Source organism: Panthera tigris, chromosome X, assembly GCF_018350195.1.
Source record: "Panthera tigris isolate Pti1 chromosome X, P.tigris_Pti1_mat1.1, whole genome shotgun sequence".
Classification (NCBI taxonomy): domain Eukaryota; kingdom Metazoa; phylum Chordata; class Mammalia; order Carnivora; family Felidae; genus Panthera; species Panthera tigris.
Window position 1 is genome coordinate 31,473,240 of NC_056677.1, and position 19,215 is coordinate 31,492,454.

The window sequence follows — 19,215 nt, forward strand, 5'->3', positions numbered from 1 at the left end:
TCTCTCTGACCCTCCCCCGTTCATGCTCTGTCTCTCTCTGTCTCAAAAATAAATAAACGTTAAAAAAAAATTTAAAAAAAATTTAAAAAACAAACAAACCCTGTGCTCATTTTCAGTTCTGGTCTTAATTATATAACAATTATTTACAAAAGGCCTATAATTTGGGAAGCCTTGATAACTCTAGTAGTTGTGAACAAAGCGGACATTCAACCAATTATGCACTGTTTGTTAAAATATTATAACAGATGCTTTTCCTCATATGTTGACAAATACTCAATTGTTTGAGCTCCACTGTAGTAAAACCCTTGCCACTAGAGCTGCCAGAACTCCCTCAGGCTCCCCAGGAATTCCCAACAAGCCAATGGCAATTAAAGGGTTAACACATGACTCATCAGGGTGCCCCAGGACTTTGATCCCATGTCCTTTCTGATTGGTCAGATTAGAATATAGGTTTGTTAATTATTTTTAGTATTAGACATGGATACATAGATTAGTATCGTGGCTCCTGCCTCCTAGGAATTCGTATCTGGTGGTGGAAATATGTATCTGTAAATCATCTCAGTACAAGGTACACTCTCATATACCAAAAGTTTAAACATGGCATTGGGGAGCATGGTAGCAGGAAATATCAACCCTAACAGTGGGGATGTGAGAGATCTTTTTAGGGGATAATGGGTTTGATTTGGATCTCAAAGGATAAGCTGGGACTTATTAGCCAATATGGTGGGTAGGGCATTACAGCAGAGGAAACAACCTTATTGAAAACATAGAGAAGGTACTTCATGTCAATAATGAGTAGAAGGGTGTGTCTGCAGTGTGTGCTTATGGTAAGAAATGCAGGCTGACTACAGTTAGAAATACAGGCAGACTTTGATGGGCAGAGTTTTGTTTTATTTCTTATTGCAGTGGGAGCCGTTGAGGATTTCTGAAGGGCATGAGTCAACAGAGTGTTAAAAAGAAAAATCTAGAGGTAAAATATAAAACAGATGGGAGGGACAAGAGAGGGCAGTTAGGTCTGAGAGATCCTTTAGGAGCCTTTAGTGATATTCTAGTTGATTAGTTCTCAGTATTTGTGCTTCTTGAGAAAAGAGTTTAATGGCAAGTAGTTTAGATGAGAGTTGATTACAGGAAGCACTCTGAAAGAATGGAAAGGTAAGATGCTGAAGGGACAAAGTCAATAAAAAGTAAGCTAGATAAGAGACTACTGCTGAGACCTGGGGAAGCTCCCTGGGAACCTTGGGAGAGAATTGTCACACCAAAGGGCAAGCAAATTGTGGTAATCATCCCTTTACTCTAATCCATCATTGGCTAAAGTTTGCTCTTAGGGCAAATTCCCATGGCAGTGACTCAATCCCCACTGGAAAAGTCATAGGAAACCAGTGCTGTATATGAGAACTGTCTGCAGAGGAGATTTTTGTTGGGCACTGAGAGTATACCACTAAAGTGGGGATCATGTCTTATTGATTGGTAGGTAGAAATTTTGAAAAATGGATGGATTTGGAATTTTCACAGTAGCCTACAGTGAGCTACAGTCATGTTTTCAAGTGTGTGATGTGGAGAATTGAACTTGAATGCCTCTCTGGCAATGGAACAAAAAGTGCAGATTTATCATTTTAAGTGAAAGTTAAGGGCTGACTGACTAAACCAATGATAGTGGATTAAAAAACAGAGGGGCACTTTTCAGAGAAATAAAAATGGGAAATGATGCTATAACATCTTTGGCTTCCAGAGATTCAAACTCTGAGATGAGAGATTGGCAGGACATTTCTTAGGGTATATATTATGATCAACCCTTGGGAAAGGAAAGGTAAGAAGGCATATTGACCAGGGGGAGAAAGAGGTTGGGCTTCTTGACAGGCCCAGTGAAGGCTTTTAGTCAACTCACTTGGGGCCTTTTAAGCTAGGATGGCCCTTTGGAGTCGTCCCAAGTTAGGGGAAGGAGACTGGGCCTTTATGCTGCTGTGTTGATTGGTCATTAAAAGTAGACTACATGTGGAAGGAGATTTGACCTTGGATGAGGCATTTTTTTTTTCAAGTCAAGGCAATGCCCAAAGAGGACTGGCCTGATTTTCATACTCCAGTTTCATTCACTGTAGCTACAGAAGTTCGTCCTTCATTCCTGTCAAGGAATGTGGTTGATGCAATACAGTGTCCACCACAGCTGCATGTGATGAACATTGGATATGGAGAAATGAGGGAGAAAGTAGAGTCGAATGTGCTTCTGAGAGTAAGCAACACTAAGGAAGGTGATATAATTAACTGTGAGATATGTCAACTATACTTCCTTTTAAAAATAGTTTTCTTAGGGGCACCTGGGTGGCTCAGTCAGTTAAGCGTCTGGCCCTTGGTTTCAGCTCAGGTCATGATCTCATGGTTTCATGAGTTCGAGCCCTGCACTGGGCTGAGAGCTAACAGTGCAGAGCCTGCTTGGGATTCTCTCTCTCTCCCTGGCCCTCTCGCTCTCTCTCTCTCTCTCTCAAAATAAATGAATAAACTTAAGAGAAAAAAAACAGAAATGTTATAGAATGTTTATTGTTATTACTGAGATATTAAATTAATTTGATAAAATCTCAGTTATTTTCAATTATAAGATTTTATTTTTTGGAAGTTATGAATATAGAACCACAATTTAACAGGTCACTAAGAACATTGATTCTTACTATTCAGAAGTATAATTAAAACTAATGAAATCTTCTGGTAAATTTGGGGGGAAAACTGGTTTTCCCTGCATCCAGCACTGCATTGGGCTCTGTGCTAACATTGTGGAGCCAGTTTGGGATTCTCTGTCTCTGTCACTGTCTCTCTCTCACTCTGTCTCTGCCCTTCCCTCACTCGTGCGCATACTCTCTCTCTCAAAAATAAATCTACATTAAAAATATTTTTAAAAAGGATGAATATCCAAAATATATAAAGAACTTATAATAGCCAACACCCAAAAAGTAAATAATCCGATTAAAACTAGGCAGAAGACATGAACAGCCATTTCTCCAAAGAAGACACCCAGATGGCCAACAGACACATGAAAAGATGTTCACCCTCATTCATTATCAGGGAAATGCAAAGCAAAACTACAGTGAGATATCACCTCACACCTGTCAGAATGGCTAAAATCAAAAACACAAGGAACAACAAGTTTGGAGAGGATGTGGAGAAAAGGAATACTTGTGTGCTGTCGGTGGGAATGCAAACTGGTGCAGCCACTGTGGAAAACAGAAAGGAGGTTCCTCAAAAAGTTAAAAATAGATCTACCCTATGATCCAGTACTGGCACTACTGGGTTTTTACCCACAAAATAGAAAAACATTAATTCAAAGGGACACATGCGCTCTTATGTTTATAGCAGCATTGTTGACAATAGGCAATTATGGAAAGCAGCTTAAGTGTCCATCAATAGATGAATGGATAAAGAAGTGGTATAAAGAAAGAATGAAATCTAACTATTTACAATGATATGGATGGAGGTAGAGAGTATAATGCTAAGTGAAATAGGTCAGAGAAAGATACCATATGATTTAAGTATGTGGAATTTAAGAAACAAAACAAATGAAGGGTACCTGGGTGGCTCAGTCGGTTGAGTGTCTGAACCTTGGATTCAGCTCACGTCATGATCTCATGGTTCATGAGTTGGAGCCCTGCATCAAACTCCAAGCTGACAGTGCAGAGCCTGCTGGAGATTCTCTCTCTTTCCCTCTTCTCTGCCTCTTCCCTGTTCATTCTCTCTCTCTCTCTTTCTCTCTCTCTCTCTCAAAAATAAATAAATAAACTTTAAAAAAGGAACCACGCAAAGGGGGAAAGAAAGCAAACCGAGAAATGGTTTCTTTTTAAAAATTTTTTTATTTATTTTTCAGAGAGAGAGAGAGAGCATGAGCAGGGGAGGGACAGAGAGAGAGGGGTACAGAGAATTCAAATCAGGCTCTGTGCTGTCAGCAGGGCTCAAACTCACAAACCACAAGATCATGACCTAAGCCAAAGTCAGATGCCTAACTGACTGAGCTACCTGGGTGCCCCAAGAAACAGACTCTTAACTACAGAGAATAAACCGATAGTTATCAGAAAGGAGGTGGGTGGGGAAATAGGTGAAATAGGTGAAGGGAATTAAGAGTACATTTATCTTGATGAGCACTGAGTAATCTATAGAATTGTTGAATCACTATATTGTACACCTGAAACTAATATAACAGTGTATGTTAACTGTACTGGAATTAAAATTAAAACTTAATATGAAAAACTGACAAAAAATTTAAAAAAATCATTAAAAATTAAATTTAAAAATTAAAAAGCAGTGATCAGTAGGATTGATTTATTAGAGAAGGAAACCCCAGTTTTGTTTATTTGAAAATTATCTTTTTATGTCAACAAATTTCAGTAAAATGGAAAAATATTCAGTCAGTCAACCTAGATATGAAAACACATGACCTTAGGAGCACCTGGGTGGCTCAGTCAGTTAAATGTCTGACTCTTGATTTTGGCTCAGGTCATGATCTCACAATTTATGGGTTTGAGCCCCATGTTGGGCTCCGAACTCACAGGATGGAGCCTGCTTGGGATTCTCTCTCTCTCCCTCTGTCTGCCCCTTTCCTTCTCTTGCACTCTCTTTCTCTGTCTCAAAATAAAGAAATAAACTTAAAAAGGAAAAAAAAAGAAAACACGTGATCTTAAAGGAAAATAGAGACAGACAAAACTAAGCAAACAAAAAATACTGTGTATGAAGGCATGGTAGAAATCCTGTGTTAATGACTGAATGCATTAAAACATGATGGCTTAATTCTCTTCTTCATAACTAGATAGTGACCTAGAATGCAAAAAGCATATATTACTGTCCATTATTACAGGATTAGTATGTAACAAAATATAGAGATGTAGTAATAACCTGTTGCATGTTCATAGTATGGAAATACACAACTAAATTTCCATTTGTCTCAGATAGAAGTTTGATCTTTTATACAAGACTAATGTTTAGGTGAAAATGATTAAGCTTAAAAACAAATGACTGGGCTTTAGTGGTTAGCATATACTTTAGTAAGAATAATCCTTAAATTTATTTTGATTGCAATAACAATGTGTTTCATGAATATGATTTAGAGATAGCTATAATCATACATGTTGGCAATATAGAGCAAGTCCTAACATTGCACTAAGAAAATGAACTTGAACGTGTAAAAATTAAGTTTGTATAAGTTTATATAACCTACATATCACTTTTTCTAATAATTTTCTCCAGTTCTTTAATAATCTACATAGAGCACATGTGTCTCTGGAATAACTGTTCTTAGGTTCTTATGAGGCTGCCACATGGATCAGCTCACTGCCCTCCAGCTTGTGAATATCAGCATTATAATATAACTTTAAAAAGCAAATTTTAATGACAAGCAAGAGACGTTTTCAACTTGTAGGGATACCTCTTGATTCCCTTTCTCTGATGAGAGATGAAGGGCTAAGAAGCTAAATAATGAATTTGGGGCCTGGAAATCCACAAATATAATGTGAAATCTGGATCCCAGCCATGTAAATGTGGCCTTTTTAGCTCAGGGTTTTGTTCCCTGATTCTCAATTATGACCCCAAGATCCAAGACTCCAGGCTACCACAGACTAGCCCATATTCCACAACAAATGTCATTTCCAGTGATGACCCAAAACAGGGGATCCCTGTTCCTAGCTTGTGTGTGCATTTAACTTAAAATTTTCAGTTGAGAGAGGATTCTCTGAACATCTCTTCCAATGTAGTGTAGAAAAGACAATCTCTAAATTTTTTAAAACAACTTTTATCTAATTGTTAATTAGTATAATTATTTTATTAATCTGGGTCTAAGACTTGATAATTAACCCTTATGAACTCTTACTTTTTCATCTCCAAGGAAAAAGTCTTTATAAATTCTTAACAATCATTAATGACATTTACTTGTGACTAAAAGAAGGGGTGGGATAAACTTGAGTAGTTGAGTATCTTACCTTTGTCCACAGAATTGACAGACCTACAAAAGAGAAAGGCAATAACAAGGATCACTTAATGAATTATAAGTCATTTAATTGTATAAGCAAAAATTAAGCTGAAATAATTTAATGTATTAATCATGGCATGTTGGCCTAAAATAATCTCTAAATAGCAAGAATATTTTTGAAAGTTTATTTATTTTGAGAGAGAGAGAGAAAGCACAAGTGGGGGAGGAGCACAGAGAGAGGGAGAGAGAGAGAGTCCCAAGTAGGCTCCACCCTGTCAGTGCAGAGCCTGATGCGAGGCTTGAAACCATGAACCGTGAGATCATGGCCTGAGCTGAAGTCAGATGCTTAACCAAGCGAGCCACCCAGGTGCCCCAACAAGAATATTTTTATACCTAAAGCTAATGCAATGTTATATATCTATTATATCTTCAGTAAAAACATTTTAAAGATTAAAGAATATTTTCATATAGCATTTACTCACACTACCAAATGTTTAGATGGTATAGAACACTCTATGAGCACATTTCAGTGCACTCACCAAGGTGTGTTGTTTATTCCACATTACAAAACTAAATATTGAGAATCCACATTTAAAGTGGTTTCCAGTCATATTAGTAAATTTAGTCTCTACCCTGAACATGCATGATAGTATAGTCTGAAATTCTTTTTTATTATCCATGACCCTTGATAATATGGTAGCTCCAGAAAGAAGGTAGCAATGATCCATTTTGATGTAGCGGACAATTCCCGTGTATTTTTTCAATAGGAGCTTCAAGTGCTCTTTTACTTGCTGAAAAGTGATTGTATTCATTCAGTTCAACACAATTGCAAATTACAGCTAAGATTCATTTCTGCAAATTTGCAGTTCGGAATTTCTTACACTAGAATGAAATCTGTTATGACATTGGCACAAGAAAGCCTCGTCCAAACAATTGGAAACAAGCTTTTAGTCAGCTTTGCTAAAGACTTTACAAAATTTTTGCCATAAACTTCTGTTTAGTGTCAAAACAAAACGTTTAATGTGTGCACAATAAAGTTCCTATGTTAGACCTATGTTTGAACAAGATAGAAGTCATCTTTATATTTAGCATTCTGCTACTCTCTGAAATTATACTCTGTCCAGAAAGATGTATATTACCAGTTACCATCTTTAACATACAAATTAAGTTCAAAATCTGATTTCTAATACTGTATGTGATAAGAAGCACTGCTTGTCACATGTGTCTTCAGAGTGTGATGCTGAGCAAAAGTAGTGTTACTTAAATTGTCATTTTTCATTTAAAGCTTAGGCAGTATATTCATGCTAACCACCACATTGCGGTGGCAAAATTGCATATCTTTTGCTATTTTACTGTTTCCTATTTTGTTCCTACTTACTACTGTATTCCTATTTTTCTATTTCTTATTTTACTGTGTTGCAAAGGAATACATTCAGAAGTCAAACATGACTTCAGCCTCCGATTATATCATTCTCTGGTTGTGTGACCTTGACCTCACTGAATGTCACTTCTCATACATGTAAAATATTGACAGTGTTTAATCTTTCAGGGTGGTTATGGGCATTAAGTGAGAATATATGAAAAGTGCTCATTGAGTAGGTGCTCAGTTAATGTTTAGCACACTTATTTAATATACTAACTCCCATTTTTAAAATTTCCTAATATGATAGGGATTTACAGGAGGATTTATAGCTCCTATTATCCCCAGTCTTCTTAGTCTGTCTCAATGAAAATGACAGAAACTTGACTGAAACTGAATTTGGATTTTACTGGCTTGTTGCCATCAGCAATACGGCCTGCCACATAGTCGTATAGGCTTGAAGAACAATTAAATTCCACTGGTCTTCAAAACAAATGTCGGTTGTATGAAGCATTTTCTTGCTTTCTCAGGTGAAGGAAATGTTTTGCAAAAGCAGATCCTTGAGGCTTTGTGGAGAGAATGAGTTGGGTTTGCCTGGATCCTCTCCTGCTCTCTTGGGCTCTCCTCTTTGCTTTGACCATCTCCACTTCCCCATGCAGCCTGTGGTCTGATGTTTCATGACAGCTTTAGCCATCTGTGTGGTATTACCCTTCAGGGCTTGGGAGCCCTCAACTGTGTCTTCCTGCTCCCGTCCCCCAGATCAAATTCTAGTCTCAAGCCCCACTCGGGTTATTGGTTACAGATAAATTCATTCATAGTGCTAGATCAGTGAGTGATGTATGCTCTGTTTTCTGTCTTTATGCTAGATAATTTGTCCTTTGACCTCTAGACCAACATCTGGCATCCAGTACCAGGTATCTGGTCACTATTGAATGTAAGAAGCAATACATTTCAAACATAAAATTGTTTCTAATATACTTTAGAAATTACTTGGTAGTGCAACAGAAGTGCAGTTAAAATATGAGAACAAAAATTTATAAACTTGGAGAAAAACCTAAATTCGATAACTGCATCTACTCTATTAAGCAAAAGGAAGACACTCTTGCATCTCCAGTGTTTGTCACGAGGCCTCCATTTATTTGGCCCAACACTCACTTGTAATTCTTGATTATTTATTAGAAATAGTTTTTCCTGGGAGTTCAAAGTAGGCTGTCGATGCTCTATTGCATATAAATTCAGGTTGTTCTTTATATTTGAATTTTGAACTGCTAAGATATATGTAGCATTGTTACCAAAAAGAAATCTTTCTCTTATTCTATGTGTGAGTATGTGTGTGTGTCTGGGTGTCTGTGTGTGTCTGTGTCCTACTTTACCAGTCAAAAGAATTTGTGTATTTTATGAGGACTTGTTTACAATAGAAGGAAAATATGATTTCCTAAGTCATTGGTGTTTCTCATGTAAGATTTTTGCATGAGAATCTCAGTTATATGGGGTGCCTGGGTGGCTCAGTTGGTTAAGCCTCCGACTTCGGCTCAGGTCATAATCTCACAGCTTGTGAGTTCAAACCCCGCGACAGGCTCTGTGGTGACAGCTCAGAGCCTGGAACATGCTTCAGATTCTGAGTCTCCCCCTCTTTCTGCCCCTTCCCTACTCATACTCTGTCTCTCTCTCTCTCTCTCAAAAATAAATAATAGGGGCATCTGGGTGGCTCAGCCAGTTGAGCGTCTGACAGCGGCACAGGTCATGATCTCAGAGTTTGTGAGTTCGAGCCCCACGTCAGGCTCTGTGCTGACAGCTCAGGGCCTAGAGCCTGTTTCGGATTCTTTGTCTCCGTCTCTCTGCCCCTCCCCCACTTGTATTCTCTCTCTCTCTCTCTCTCAAAAATAAACATAAAAAAATAAAAATAAATTATAAAACATTTTAAATACTAGAAAAAAAGAATCTCAGTTATAGGGCATTATATAAATAATTTATTCATACATTTTCATGAAAATTTTTAAATTCTAATCACCCTTCAAAGATGCTTTTCTAATATGTGAGGAATCAAGGAAAACCAGTGGAGGTTAGTAGGGTTTGAAGATCATTCAGAAATTCTGAAACTAAAACTCTTTTTTTGGGGGGGGGCATTTCATTCTTTTTTTCTTAACTTGGAGCATCAAAAAATTTTAAAAATACTTGTGAACATTTGCCTTTTACCCTCTGCATTTTTGTGAAAAGCAATCTCCCCCATTTTATTGCTCGGATGAGGCCTAAGGATGCTTTTTAATATGAAAATTCATTATTTTATATAGAAATAACTTCTAGAAATAAATTTAAAGTAAAATTAACAAAATAAATAAAGGCTTTACATGGAAGTTTAAGAAGCCACCCCCACGAAGCAGTGAATTCGAACAAATGAGGAAATAGTTGCATTTGATATCAGTGAAATAGACATGAATATATGGAACAGAGAGATGTAGATGGATAGAGGTGACAAGATAGATAGATAGATAGATAGATAGATTGATTCAAGTGTTCTGGATACCTGAATATGATGGCTTCATTAATTTTCCTGCATTATTTATGTCACTCATGATATTGCCTACTGCGAAAAGATACCCATAGTTGGCTGTGAACTTCCTTTACACATCCCACTTACACAGTACATTCAGTTAGGGGTGACACTTCTCAAATCCTATTGTCATCTTGCTGAGCAGTGTTAAGTATAATATCTGAAATACAAAGTGTGCTATTTATTTACTTAGAGAGAGAGAGAGAGCGAGAGAGAGAGAGCATGAGCAGGTGAGAGAGGCAGAGAGACAGAATCTTAAGCAGACTCCATGCTCAGCACAGAGCCCGATGCAGGACTCAATCCCACAATCTGGGGTCATGACCTGAGCGGAATAAAGACTTGGACACTCAACCAACTGACCTACCCAGGCACCCCCAAAGCGTGCTTTTTAAACAGTTTTATTGTGGTTTAATTGATATACAATAAGCTATGCATATTTAAAGTATATATTTTGAGTTTTAACACATGCATATAGCCATGATACCATTGTTACAAATCAGATAATGAATATAGGTCACCCCACAAAGTTTCTTTGTGTCTCTTTTTAATGCTTTTACCCTCCTCACCCCTCACACCACAAGCTACCCTTGCCCTAGGCAATCATTTCTCTGTTTTCTGTCACTATATATGCATTTCACAGCGTTGTATATAAACTACATCACACAGTTTAACCTTTTTAAGGGATTGTTTTCTTTTATGCAACATAACTATTTTAAGATCCATCCACAGAGTGCATGTATCAATACTTTATTCCTTTTATTACTAAGTAGTAGTCCATGGAATGGATAAGCCACAATATGCTGCTGTACTTACCTTTGACGGACATTTGGGTTTTTCCACTTTTTTTGGTAGTTATCAGTAAAGCTGATATGAACATTTATACATAAATCTGTGTGTGGGCATATACTTTCATTCATCTTGAGTAAATCACTTATATGTGGAATGCCTGGATAATATGGTAGTTGAATTTACAATGTTTAAGGAAGTAACTGCCAACAATATTTCAATGAGATTGTCTCTCTTTCCATTCTCACTTGCACTGCATAAAAGTTCCAGTTTCTCTATACCCTTGACCATAGTTTGTAGGACTGGCCATTGCAATTTGATCGATTTTCATCTGTGTGTAGTTCAGTTGCAGTGTGGATTTACTCTACATTTCTGTAATGAATAATAATGTTGAGCATGTTTTCTTGTGCTTCTTTGTCATCTATAGGTCTTCTAACGATATGCTTTTTCAAATCTTTTGCCCATCATTTCCTGTATGTTGGGTGGTTTCTTTTCTTATTGCTCAATTTTTAGGCTTTTTCAAATTTATTCTGGATGCATGGGTTTTTTTTTTTTCAGATATGTGGTTTAAAATTTTTTCTTCCAATTTGTGATTTTGTTTTAATTTTCTTAATGGTGTCTATCGAATTACAGAAGTTTTTTTCCTACCTATATTGACGGATAATTGAAAATAAAAATTGTATACATTTAAGATGTTCACTGTGACGATATGATATATGTATACATCCTGAACTGGTAACAGAAGTTTTCACTTATAATGAAATGAAATTTATCATCTTTTTCTTGCATGAATCAGGAAGAAACATGTGTCCTTAATGGCAGTCTGGATTGTTGCTGCTTTAAAGTTTTGCCCCAGTAATGAAAGCATAGGTTCTTCCTAAGCAAAAAAGTAATCAGCCATCCTTTACAACAGAAATCTGAATCCTGTAGATTTTATTAATCCTTTTTGTCGTATATGTTACACATTTCAAAAATTTGTTTTTTAAACAGCAAACAGCATAAAACCACAGAAAAAGAAAATGGAGCCTAGAGGGCTACAGTTGGGCACTAGACTACTATGCATTTTATCATAAAAATAAGGCGCTTAAATGGAGTAGAAAACAAGAGCTGTATTGTACATAGAATAAAAGCAGATATGGCCACAACACTGGTCTCTTTATCTCTGTTCTTCATTAGCCACCAAATTTTGTTTTTCCACCTTGCCTTTTGGTCCCCCAGAGAGAAAATACAACAAAAGAAAATGAGTTAGGAAGGTGGTTAAAATGAAGTAAGAAAAAGATAGAAGAAGGAAGGATTAGCAGAGATTTCCTCAGGCTTTCATCTTTAGTCTTGCTACTCAGATTTCGTAGGATAGTATAGTAGAGAAACAAAACAATGAAAATTCATTCAATCGTGTGTGGTATAATGTGCGTAGAGCAGATATGTATGAAAACACTTCTTGACAGAATTCATGTCCCTCCAAGAAATTCACAAGTTGATAAAAGCCCAGCCATACAGAAAATTTCCTTAAACACAGTATTCCTCATTAGCAATAGGGAGTGGTGAAGCATGAAGCCAATGGAAGGAAGAGGGTGGGTGTAGGGAGACCAAGTGCAAAGAGGCCAAAGACCTTGCCAGGTTTAACTGTTGTCATGGAAACTTGTTTTTGGAAGTTTTCTAAGGGGTGAAATAGTTTAGATAATCAGTGGGCAGTATCTGAAACCTATTACTCTAGGCCAAAAATAAATGTTTTGTAAGTATGTGAGTTACTTTGCTATTTTTCCACGCAAAAGCCCACTTATTCTGTGGTGTATTTGGTGATATTTAGGCATGACTTAATATGCCATTTTCCGTATTCTACGTTTGGTAAATACATTTATGTATTATTTATGCCTTTGTCACTTACTATGTGACCTGGAGTGAGTTACCCAACCTTCTCTACAGCCCAGCTTGCTGAACTTGAAAATGAGTCCAGTGAGGAATTAATTTATACGTTTATTAAAGGAGTTCAATAGGTAATGAATGGGAGGCATTTAGCATATACCTAACACAGAGTAAGCGTTCAATAAATGATTTCACATTGTTTTCAAAAGGCTAACCACTGGTACTAAATTGCATTGCTCAGGCTTTAAACTTGAGTCTGATATTGACGTTTTACAAGATAGTATGAAATTAGGGAAAAACAATTCCTAATGAAAACCAAACTATACACTAGGAAATGTTGGTTTGACTGTTTAAAATACATTTTGAAAAAATCAAACCCGTAGAGTGTTTAGCAGAGGGGAAAAAAATCCATTTGTCAGAATAAAAGCTTGATCTATTGAAAATATAATAGCTATAATTATGATCCCTATTAGATTTTTTTTGGTAACACTCATTTCAGATAAACTGAAAACCTCCATTAAGTCAATAATGCTGTATCTTAGAGAGTTGCTTTGTACACTATTATGTCCTGTATACCTATAGTTTTTCCAAAGCAGTCCTTTAGTTTTCCTGTCATGCTTTTAAACTGAACCACCAACAATCAACCTTTTATTTACCTTTCTTCCCTTTGGGTTGGTTGGCCTTGGCCCAAACGGGGGAATATAGGGAGCAAAGTAATCACACGTGCCTAGTGTGGAAAAATATTATCACCTTTTGAAACACATATTTTCATAATCATTATTGATGGCATTTGGTTTGAAGGTTCATTGCTGATACTTACTGAGTCTAATGTTACTCTTTGTAATAAGTTTATAAGAATTTGACTGCTTGTCTCTTCTACCTTAGCTAATTCATAACCAAAAGTAAAAATGCAATTTAAAAATGTAACTGTTTAGGAAAAAAATTAAAATTAAATTCCCAAGAACAAAGATTTTTTATTGGGAAAATAACTGTGCATAAATTAGTGGCATAATTCTAAGAAACATTGTTTCAAAGTGTTCTTTCAATTAAGAGATAAGCTACTAAATAGACCTATAATTCCATAGTTCTCTTCACTTACTTCTAAGTTTTAAGATAAATACTTAATTTCTCTTGTTGGTATCTAACATATGGTCTTGTTACACTCCTGTAGGGCTTTTGAATTGTTTTACAAATGATTGTTCCATTTCTCTTTGTTAAGGGACAATAAAAGTGTAATAACGTTTGGATGGGTGTATTGGAGAAAGAAGAAATGTGCTGAGTATACAAGTAGGCTGAAATGAGAAAGAAGGAGAATGTGTGCTTTTAAATCTTGAGACTAGTTCATCGTACTTGAAATATTGATTAGGTTTCCTTATTATTCCTTGCGCACGTTGTTTAGCATTATGTAAGTTTATCCAAATCATGGTTTTATCTGACTGAATTGTTTTACTTAGGTCCATTTAAAATTTTTCAATACAAGTGTATAGAAATTTAACTGCTTTTGTTTGTTGACTTTGTATCCTGCATATTTTGTGAACGCATTTATTATTAGGTCTATCCTTTTTGTGTCCATGATCATTAAGGTTTTCTCCATATGAGATTGTGTCATCTGCAAACAGATAATTTTACTTCTTCCTTTCCAATATGGATACCTTTGCTACGTTTCCTTGCACACTTGCTCTGACTAGAAATTCCAGTATTATGTTGAGTAGAAGCCTAAACCAGAGACATCCTTATCTTGTTTCTAATCTTAAAGGAAAAAATTTCAGTCTTTTACCACTGGGAGTATAATATTAGCTGTTTGTTTTCACATATGGCTATTATCATTTTGAGAAAGTTCTATTCCTAATTTATTTTTGCCATGAACGTTTTGATGTGGAATTTTGTCACTTTTATCCATCAATCAAGATTATCATGTGTTTTTTTTTTTTTTCATTCTGTCAATGTGCTACAGTACACTCACTGATTTTTGTATGTTGAACCACCATTCATTCATTCCTTCATTCTTTGTTGAAATAAAAACCATTTAACTATGGTATAGAATCTTTTTGGTATGCTGCTGAATTCGATTTGCTAGTATTTAGTTGAAAAGTTTTGTATCAGTGTTCATCAGGGATATTGGATTTTAATTTTCTTTTCTTGCCCTATCTTTATCTGCTTTTGTATCAGGACAGTGCTAGCCTCCTAGAATGAGGCTATGTTTTCCCTCCTCTATCAATTTTTAAGTTTTTGAGAAAAAGAAGATAGTAATTCTTCTTTAAGTATTTGGTAGAATTCAACAATGAAGCCATCTCGTCCTGGACTTGTCTTTGTGGGAAGAGTTTTCCTTACGAATTCAATGTCCTTATTAGATTTATGTCTATTCTGTTTTTCTTTTATTCATGAGCATATTTAGTAGATTGTGTGTTTCTCGGATATTGTCCATTTCATCTAAGTTACCCAATTTGGGGGGCATATGATGGTTCATTGTAGTCTCTTATAAAGCTTTTTATTTTGGAGAAAACAATGTAATGTCCCCACTTTTTTCCTGAGTTTATTAATTGGAGTCTTCATTTCTTTTTTCTTAATCACTTGAAAATTCTGCCAGTGATGTTGACCTTTTCAAAGAGAGAAACTTTCTGGTTTTTGCTTTTCTCTTCTCTGTTTTATTTACCTCTACTCTGATCTTTATCATTTCCTTTCTTCTGCTAGTTTTGGGTTGAATTTGCTTTTCTTTTTCCAGTTCTGTATTGTGTGCAGTTAGGTTGTTGATTTTAGGTTGTTCTTTTTAACATATGCTTTTGCTGCTATGAGTTGCCCTCTTAGTGTTGCTTTCACTGCATCACACCAGTTTCGTATGCTGTGTTCTCATTGTCAATCATCTATATAGTTTCAGACTTCTATTTTTTTCTAAGTTTTTTTGAAATATTGGTTAAAAGTATGTTGTTTAGTGTCCAAATTTGTGACATTCCTTTTTTCCTTATGTTACTGACTATAATTTCATGCCATTGTGATGAGGCAACATGCTTTCTATGATTTAAATCTTTTTCAGTTATTAAGATATGCCTTGTGGCCTCACATGTGATCCATTCTGGACAGTGTCCAAAGTTGATTTAAGAAGTTGGATACTCCATTGTTGATGGGTGGATGTTCTATATGAGCCAGTTAGCTCTAGTGGTTCTAAGTGATGGTCACATCCTATGTGTCTTTATTGGTATTCTGTCTAGTTGTTCTGTCCATTAAGAGTTATTGGGGCCCCTGTGTGGCTCAGTTGGATTGGTATCTGACTCTTGACTTCAGCTCAGGTCGTGATCCCAAGGTTGTGGGATGGAGCCCCACATCAGATTCCATGCTGAGTATGGAGCCTGCTTTGGATTCTTTCTCTCTCTCTCTCTCCTCTTCCCCTCTCCCCTACTCAGGTATTCTCTTTGTCACTCTCCTAAAATATATAAGTGAGCCAATAAACACACAAATACAAAAAAAAAAAAAAAAAAAGAGAAAAGTAAACATACTCATAACATGATATAGCAATCATACATCTTTGTATTTCCCCAAATGAATTGAAAGTTTATGGCCATCCAAATATCTGCTGATAAATGTTAATAACAGCTTTATTCATAGTTGCCAAATTATGGGGAAAACTACAATGTCATATAATAGATAAATGGTTAAAGAGTGGTATATCTATACATTGGGTTATTTATCAGTGATAAAAACAGTAACCTATCAGACCACAAAGAATATGGAGGAAACGTAATGTATATTGCTAAGTAAAAGAGGTAAATCTAAGAAGACTACATGTTGTATGATTCTAACTATATGACATTCTAGAAGAGGTAAAAGATCAGTGGTTGACAGTTCTTTATAGGTTGGGTGGAAGGGATGAATGAGTATTGTACACGGGATTTTTAGGGCAGTGAAACTATTCTACATGATACTGTAATGGTAGATACGTGAAATTACATATTTGCCAAAGCCATAGAATGTATAACACAAAAAATTAGCCAGAATGCACTCTATGGACTTTACTTAATAATAGTATATCATTACTGGCTCAACATTTAAGTAATAAATCACAATAATTCAAGATGTTTATAGTAGGCAATGTAAGGGGGGATATATGGGAACTCTGTACTTTCTACTCATTTTACTGTAAACATAAAAGTGTTCAAAAATTAAATGTTTTAATTGAGTTTTAAAAAGTATGGACTTAGAACCAGAATGCACATCTACATATTCTGCCTATATTATACTGAGCTGACTGACTTTGGGGAAGCTACTGAACTATCTTGTATCAGTTTACCTTCTCTAAAATGGAAATAATATATCATACTCAATGGTGAAAAACAGCTTTTCCCCTAAGATCAGAAGTGAGACAGGGATATCTACTCTCACCACTTTTCTTCAACATAGTACTAGACTCCTAGCCACAGCAGTTAGACAACATAAAGATATAATTGGCATCCAGGGATACCTTGGTGGCTCATTGGGTTAGGGTCCAACTTCAGCTCAGCTCACGATCTCACAGTTCGTGAGTTTGAGCCCTGCATCGGGCACTGTGCTGATAGCTTAGACCCTAGAGCCTGCTTTGGATTCTGTGTTTCCCTTTCTCTCTACCCCTTCTCCATTCATATTCTTTCCATCTCGCTCTCAAAAATAAATAAACATTAATAAATAATTTCAAAAAATAAAAAAAGAAAGAAATGGCATCCAATTTGGTAAAGAAGAAGTAAAACTCTCGCAATTTGCAGATGACATGATGCTCTATGTAGAAAACCCAAACGAGCGGCTCTACCAAAAGAGTAATAGAACTGATGAATGAATTCTGTAAATGTTAATTTTTGCAGGATTCAAATCTATGTATGGTATCTATTGCATTCCTATATGCTAATAATGAAGCAGCAGAAAGAGAAATTAACAAAACAGTCCTATTTACAATGGTACCAAAAACAATAATGACATATCCAATAAAGGGTTAGTATCCAAGATATATAAAGAACTTCTACAACTCAATAGCCAGAAACTAATCCAATTTGAAAATGGGCAGTAGATGTGAACAGACATTTCTCCAAAGAAGACATCCAGATGGCAAACAGACACATGAAAAGTTGTTCCACATCATTCAGCAACAGGGAATTACAAACCAAAACTACAAGGAGATACCACTTCACATCTGTCTCACAGCCCCTCTCAGCCATGATGTCTGCCCCTGCTAGGGACCTGCCAGAAGACACACCTGTGTCAGTGAGGCAGGCCCTTCAACCTTGGTCTAACTGCAGATCTTGAAATGGCCCTGTAACTCTCAGCCATGGTCCGGGAACCCTCGTCTTGGGAGATGTGCTTGTGCATGCCCCAGAATTAGGCTCATAGACCAGGGTCTGTCTGCACATCTGAGAGCAGCCCTATAATCCAGTTTCAGCCCCTCATAGCTGCTGTCTGGAAGCAGTCCTGCCTGCCCAGGGACCCAGAGGGTGACACGCCCATACATATTCTGTGGTCAGGCCTGCCAACCTCAAGCCCACTGCAGATTCTGAAGCAGTCTGTGACCTGGCTCTAGCCCATCTCAGCCACAGTCTGTGGCCAATCCTGTCCACTCAGAAAATCAGTAAACTGTTCGGAGCACTCCCAGAGCCTCAGATGGAGTCAGTGTAATACCAGGACATTTTGTAGTATCCAGTGTCACCAGCTGCCACCATTGTCACCTCCAATTCACATTTAGGCAAACCGAGGGACAAAGCTGGTAATAGAGAACCTCAATTCTGAACCCAGGTATCGTAATCTTGGTTGTAAATAAAAACTGACCATCTCTTATCATTAAAATATTAATGGATTTTCCATTAAATTGTTCTGTACCACCATCAGGTTTAAATCTGGTACTAACCCCCACAATTTGTGTTTGGCTTTGTATTTATTACTTTCACACTAAACATCTTTAATACCTAAAAATGACCTTTCAGTTTGGAAAATGAATCCCTAGTTAATATGGCATCTTGTACTTATGTGTTGTAGGTGCAATCTCATTTTCTGTTAAAAGAAGACATGAGGATGAATCTCAGGAAGAACCAGATCAAGATGACAATCAAGAACTCTCCTTTTTGAAATGGTTAGCAGAACCATCCCCCCAATATGATGAGGAAGAACCAGGTATATTTACGATGAAGTAGAGTTTCATGATCACTTTTCGATCATTCGCTTTTAATTGAATAAATCCTTCACATTCATAATATATATCCAAATGTGTGTTGCATATACCTGTAAGAATTTTATTGTATTAGTTCAGGATTAACTTTACATAATTTACTTTCTAGCTTTCTATGGCTATTAACATTCATAAGAGTAGAATACTTCACTTGAAGCCTGCTTACTCTTTCATAAGTGAACCACTTTATATGTATTTCTTACTAAACGAAAACTTAGAGTACATTTCTGATAAAATGTTAATGAGTAAATTATTTTAACAGTGTAACATGCTTTTCTTCAGCCTACCAGATGATAGCAACCTTCCTCCTATGTGGGAGAAAATCAGTGCCATTATTTTTCCTTCCAATAATCTAAAGCTTTATTGGAATGTTGTTAAACATCATATCTTTTTAGTAGAAATTAGAAGGAAATTGAGATAATGGAGAATTGGAAAGGACAGGGCAGATTTCCTGGAGAATGGGTGACTGAATTCTCTGAAGGATGAGTAACAAGGACTTAAGAGGGCGTTAGAAAAGCTGTGGAGACAGTGAGGTATAT

At 36.4% G+C, this 19,215-nt stretch overlaps 1 protein-coding gene across 1 annotated transcript in view; it reads left to right on the forward strand.

Annotated features, from left to right (window-relative positions):
- CFAP47 (cilia and flagella associated protein 47) overlaps positions 1-19,215 on the forward strand; it is a 543,896-nt gene that overhangs the window by 362,460 nt on the left and 162,221 nt on the right. Inside the window, exon 50 of the mRNA XM_042974584.1 lies at positions 18,487-18,621. Within this exon, the coding sequence (XP_042830518.1) occupies positions 18,487-18,621 (135 nt within the window). The remainder of the gene's footprint in view (positions 1-18,486; positions 18,622-19,215) is intronic.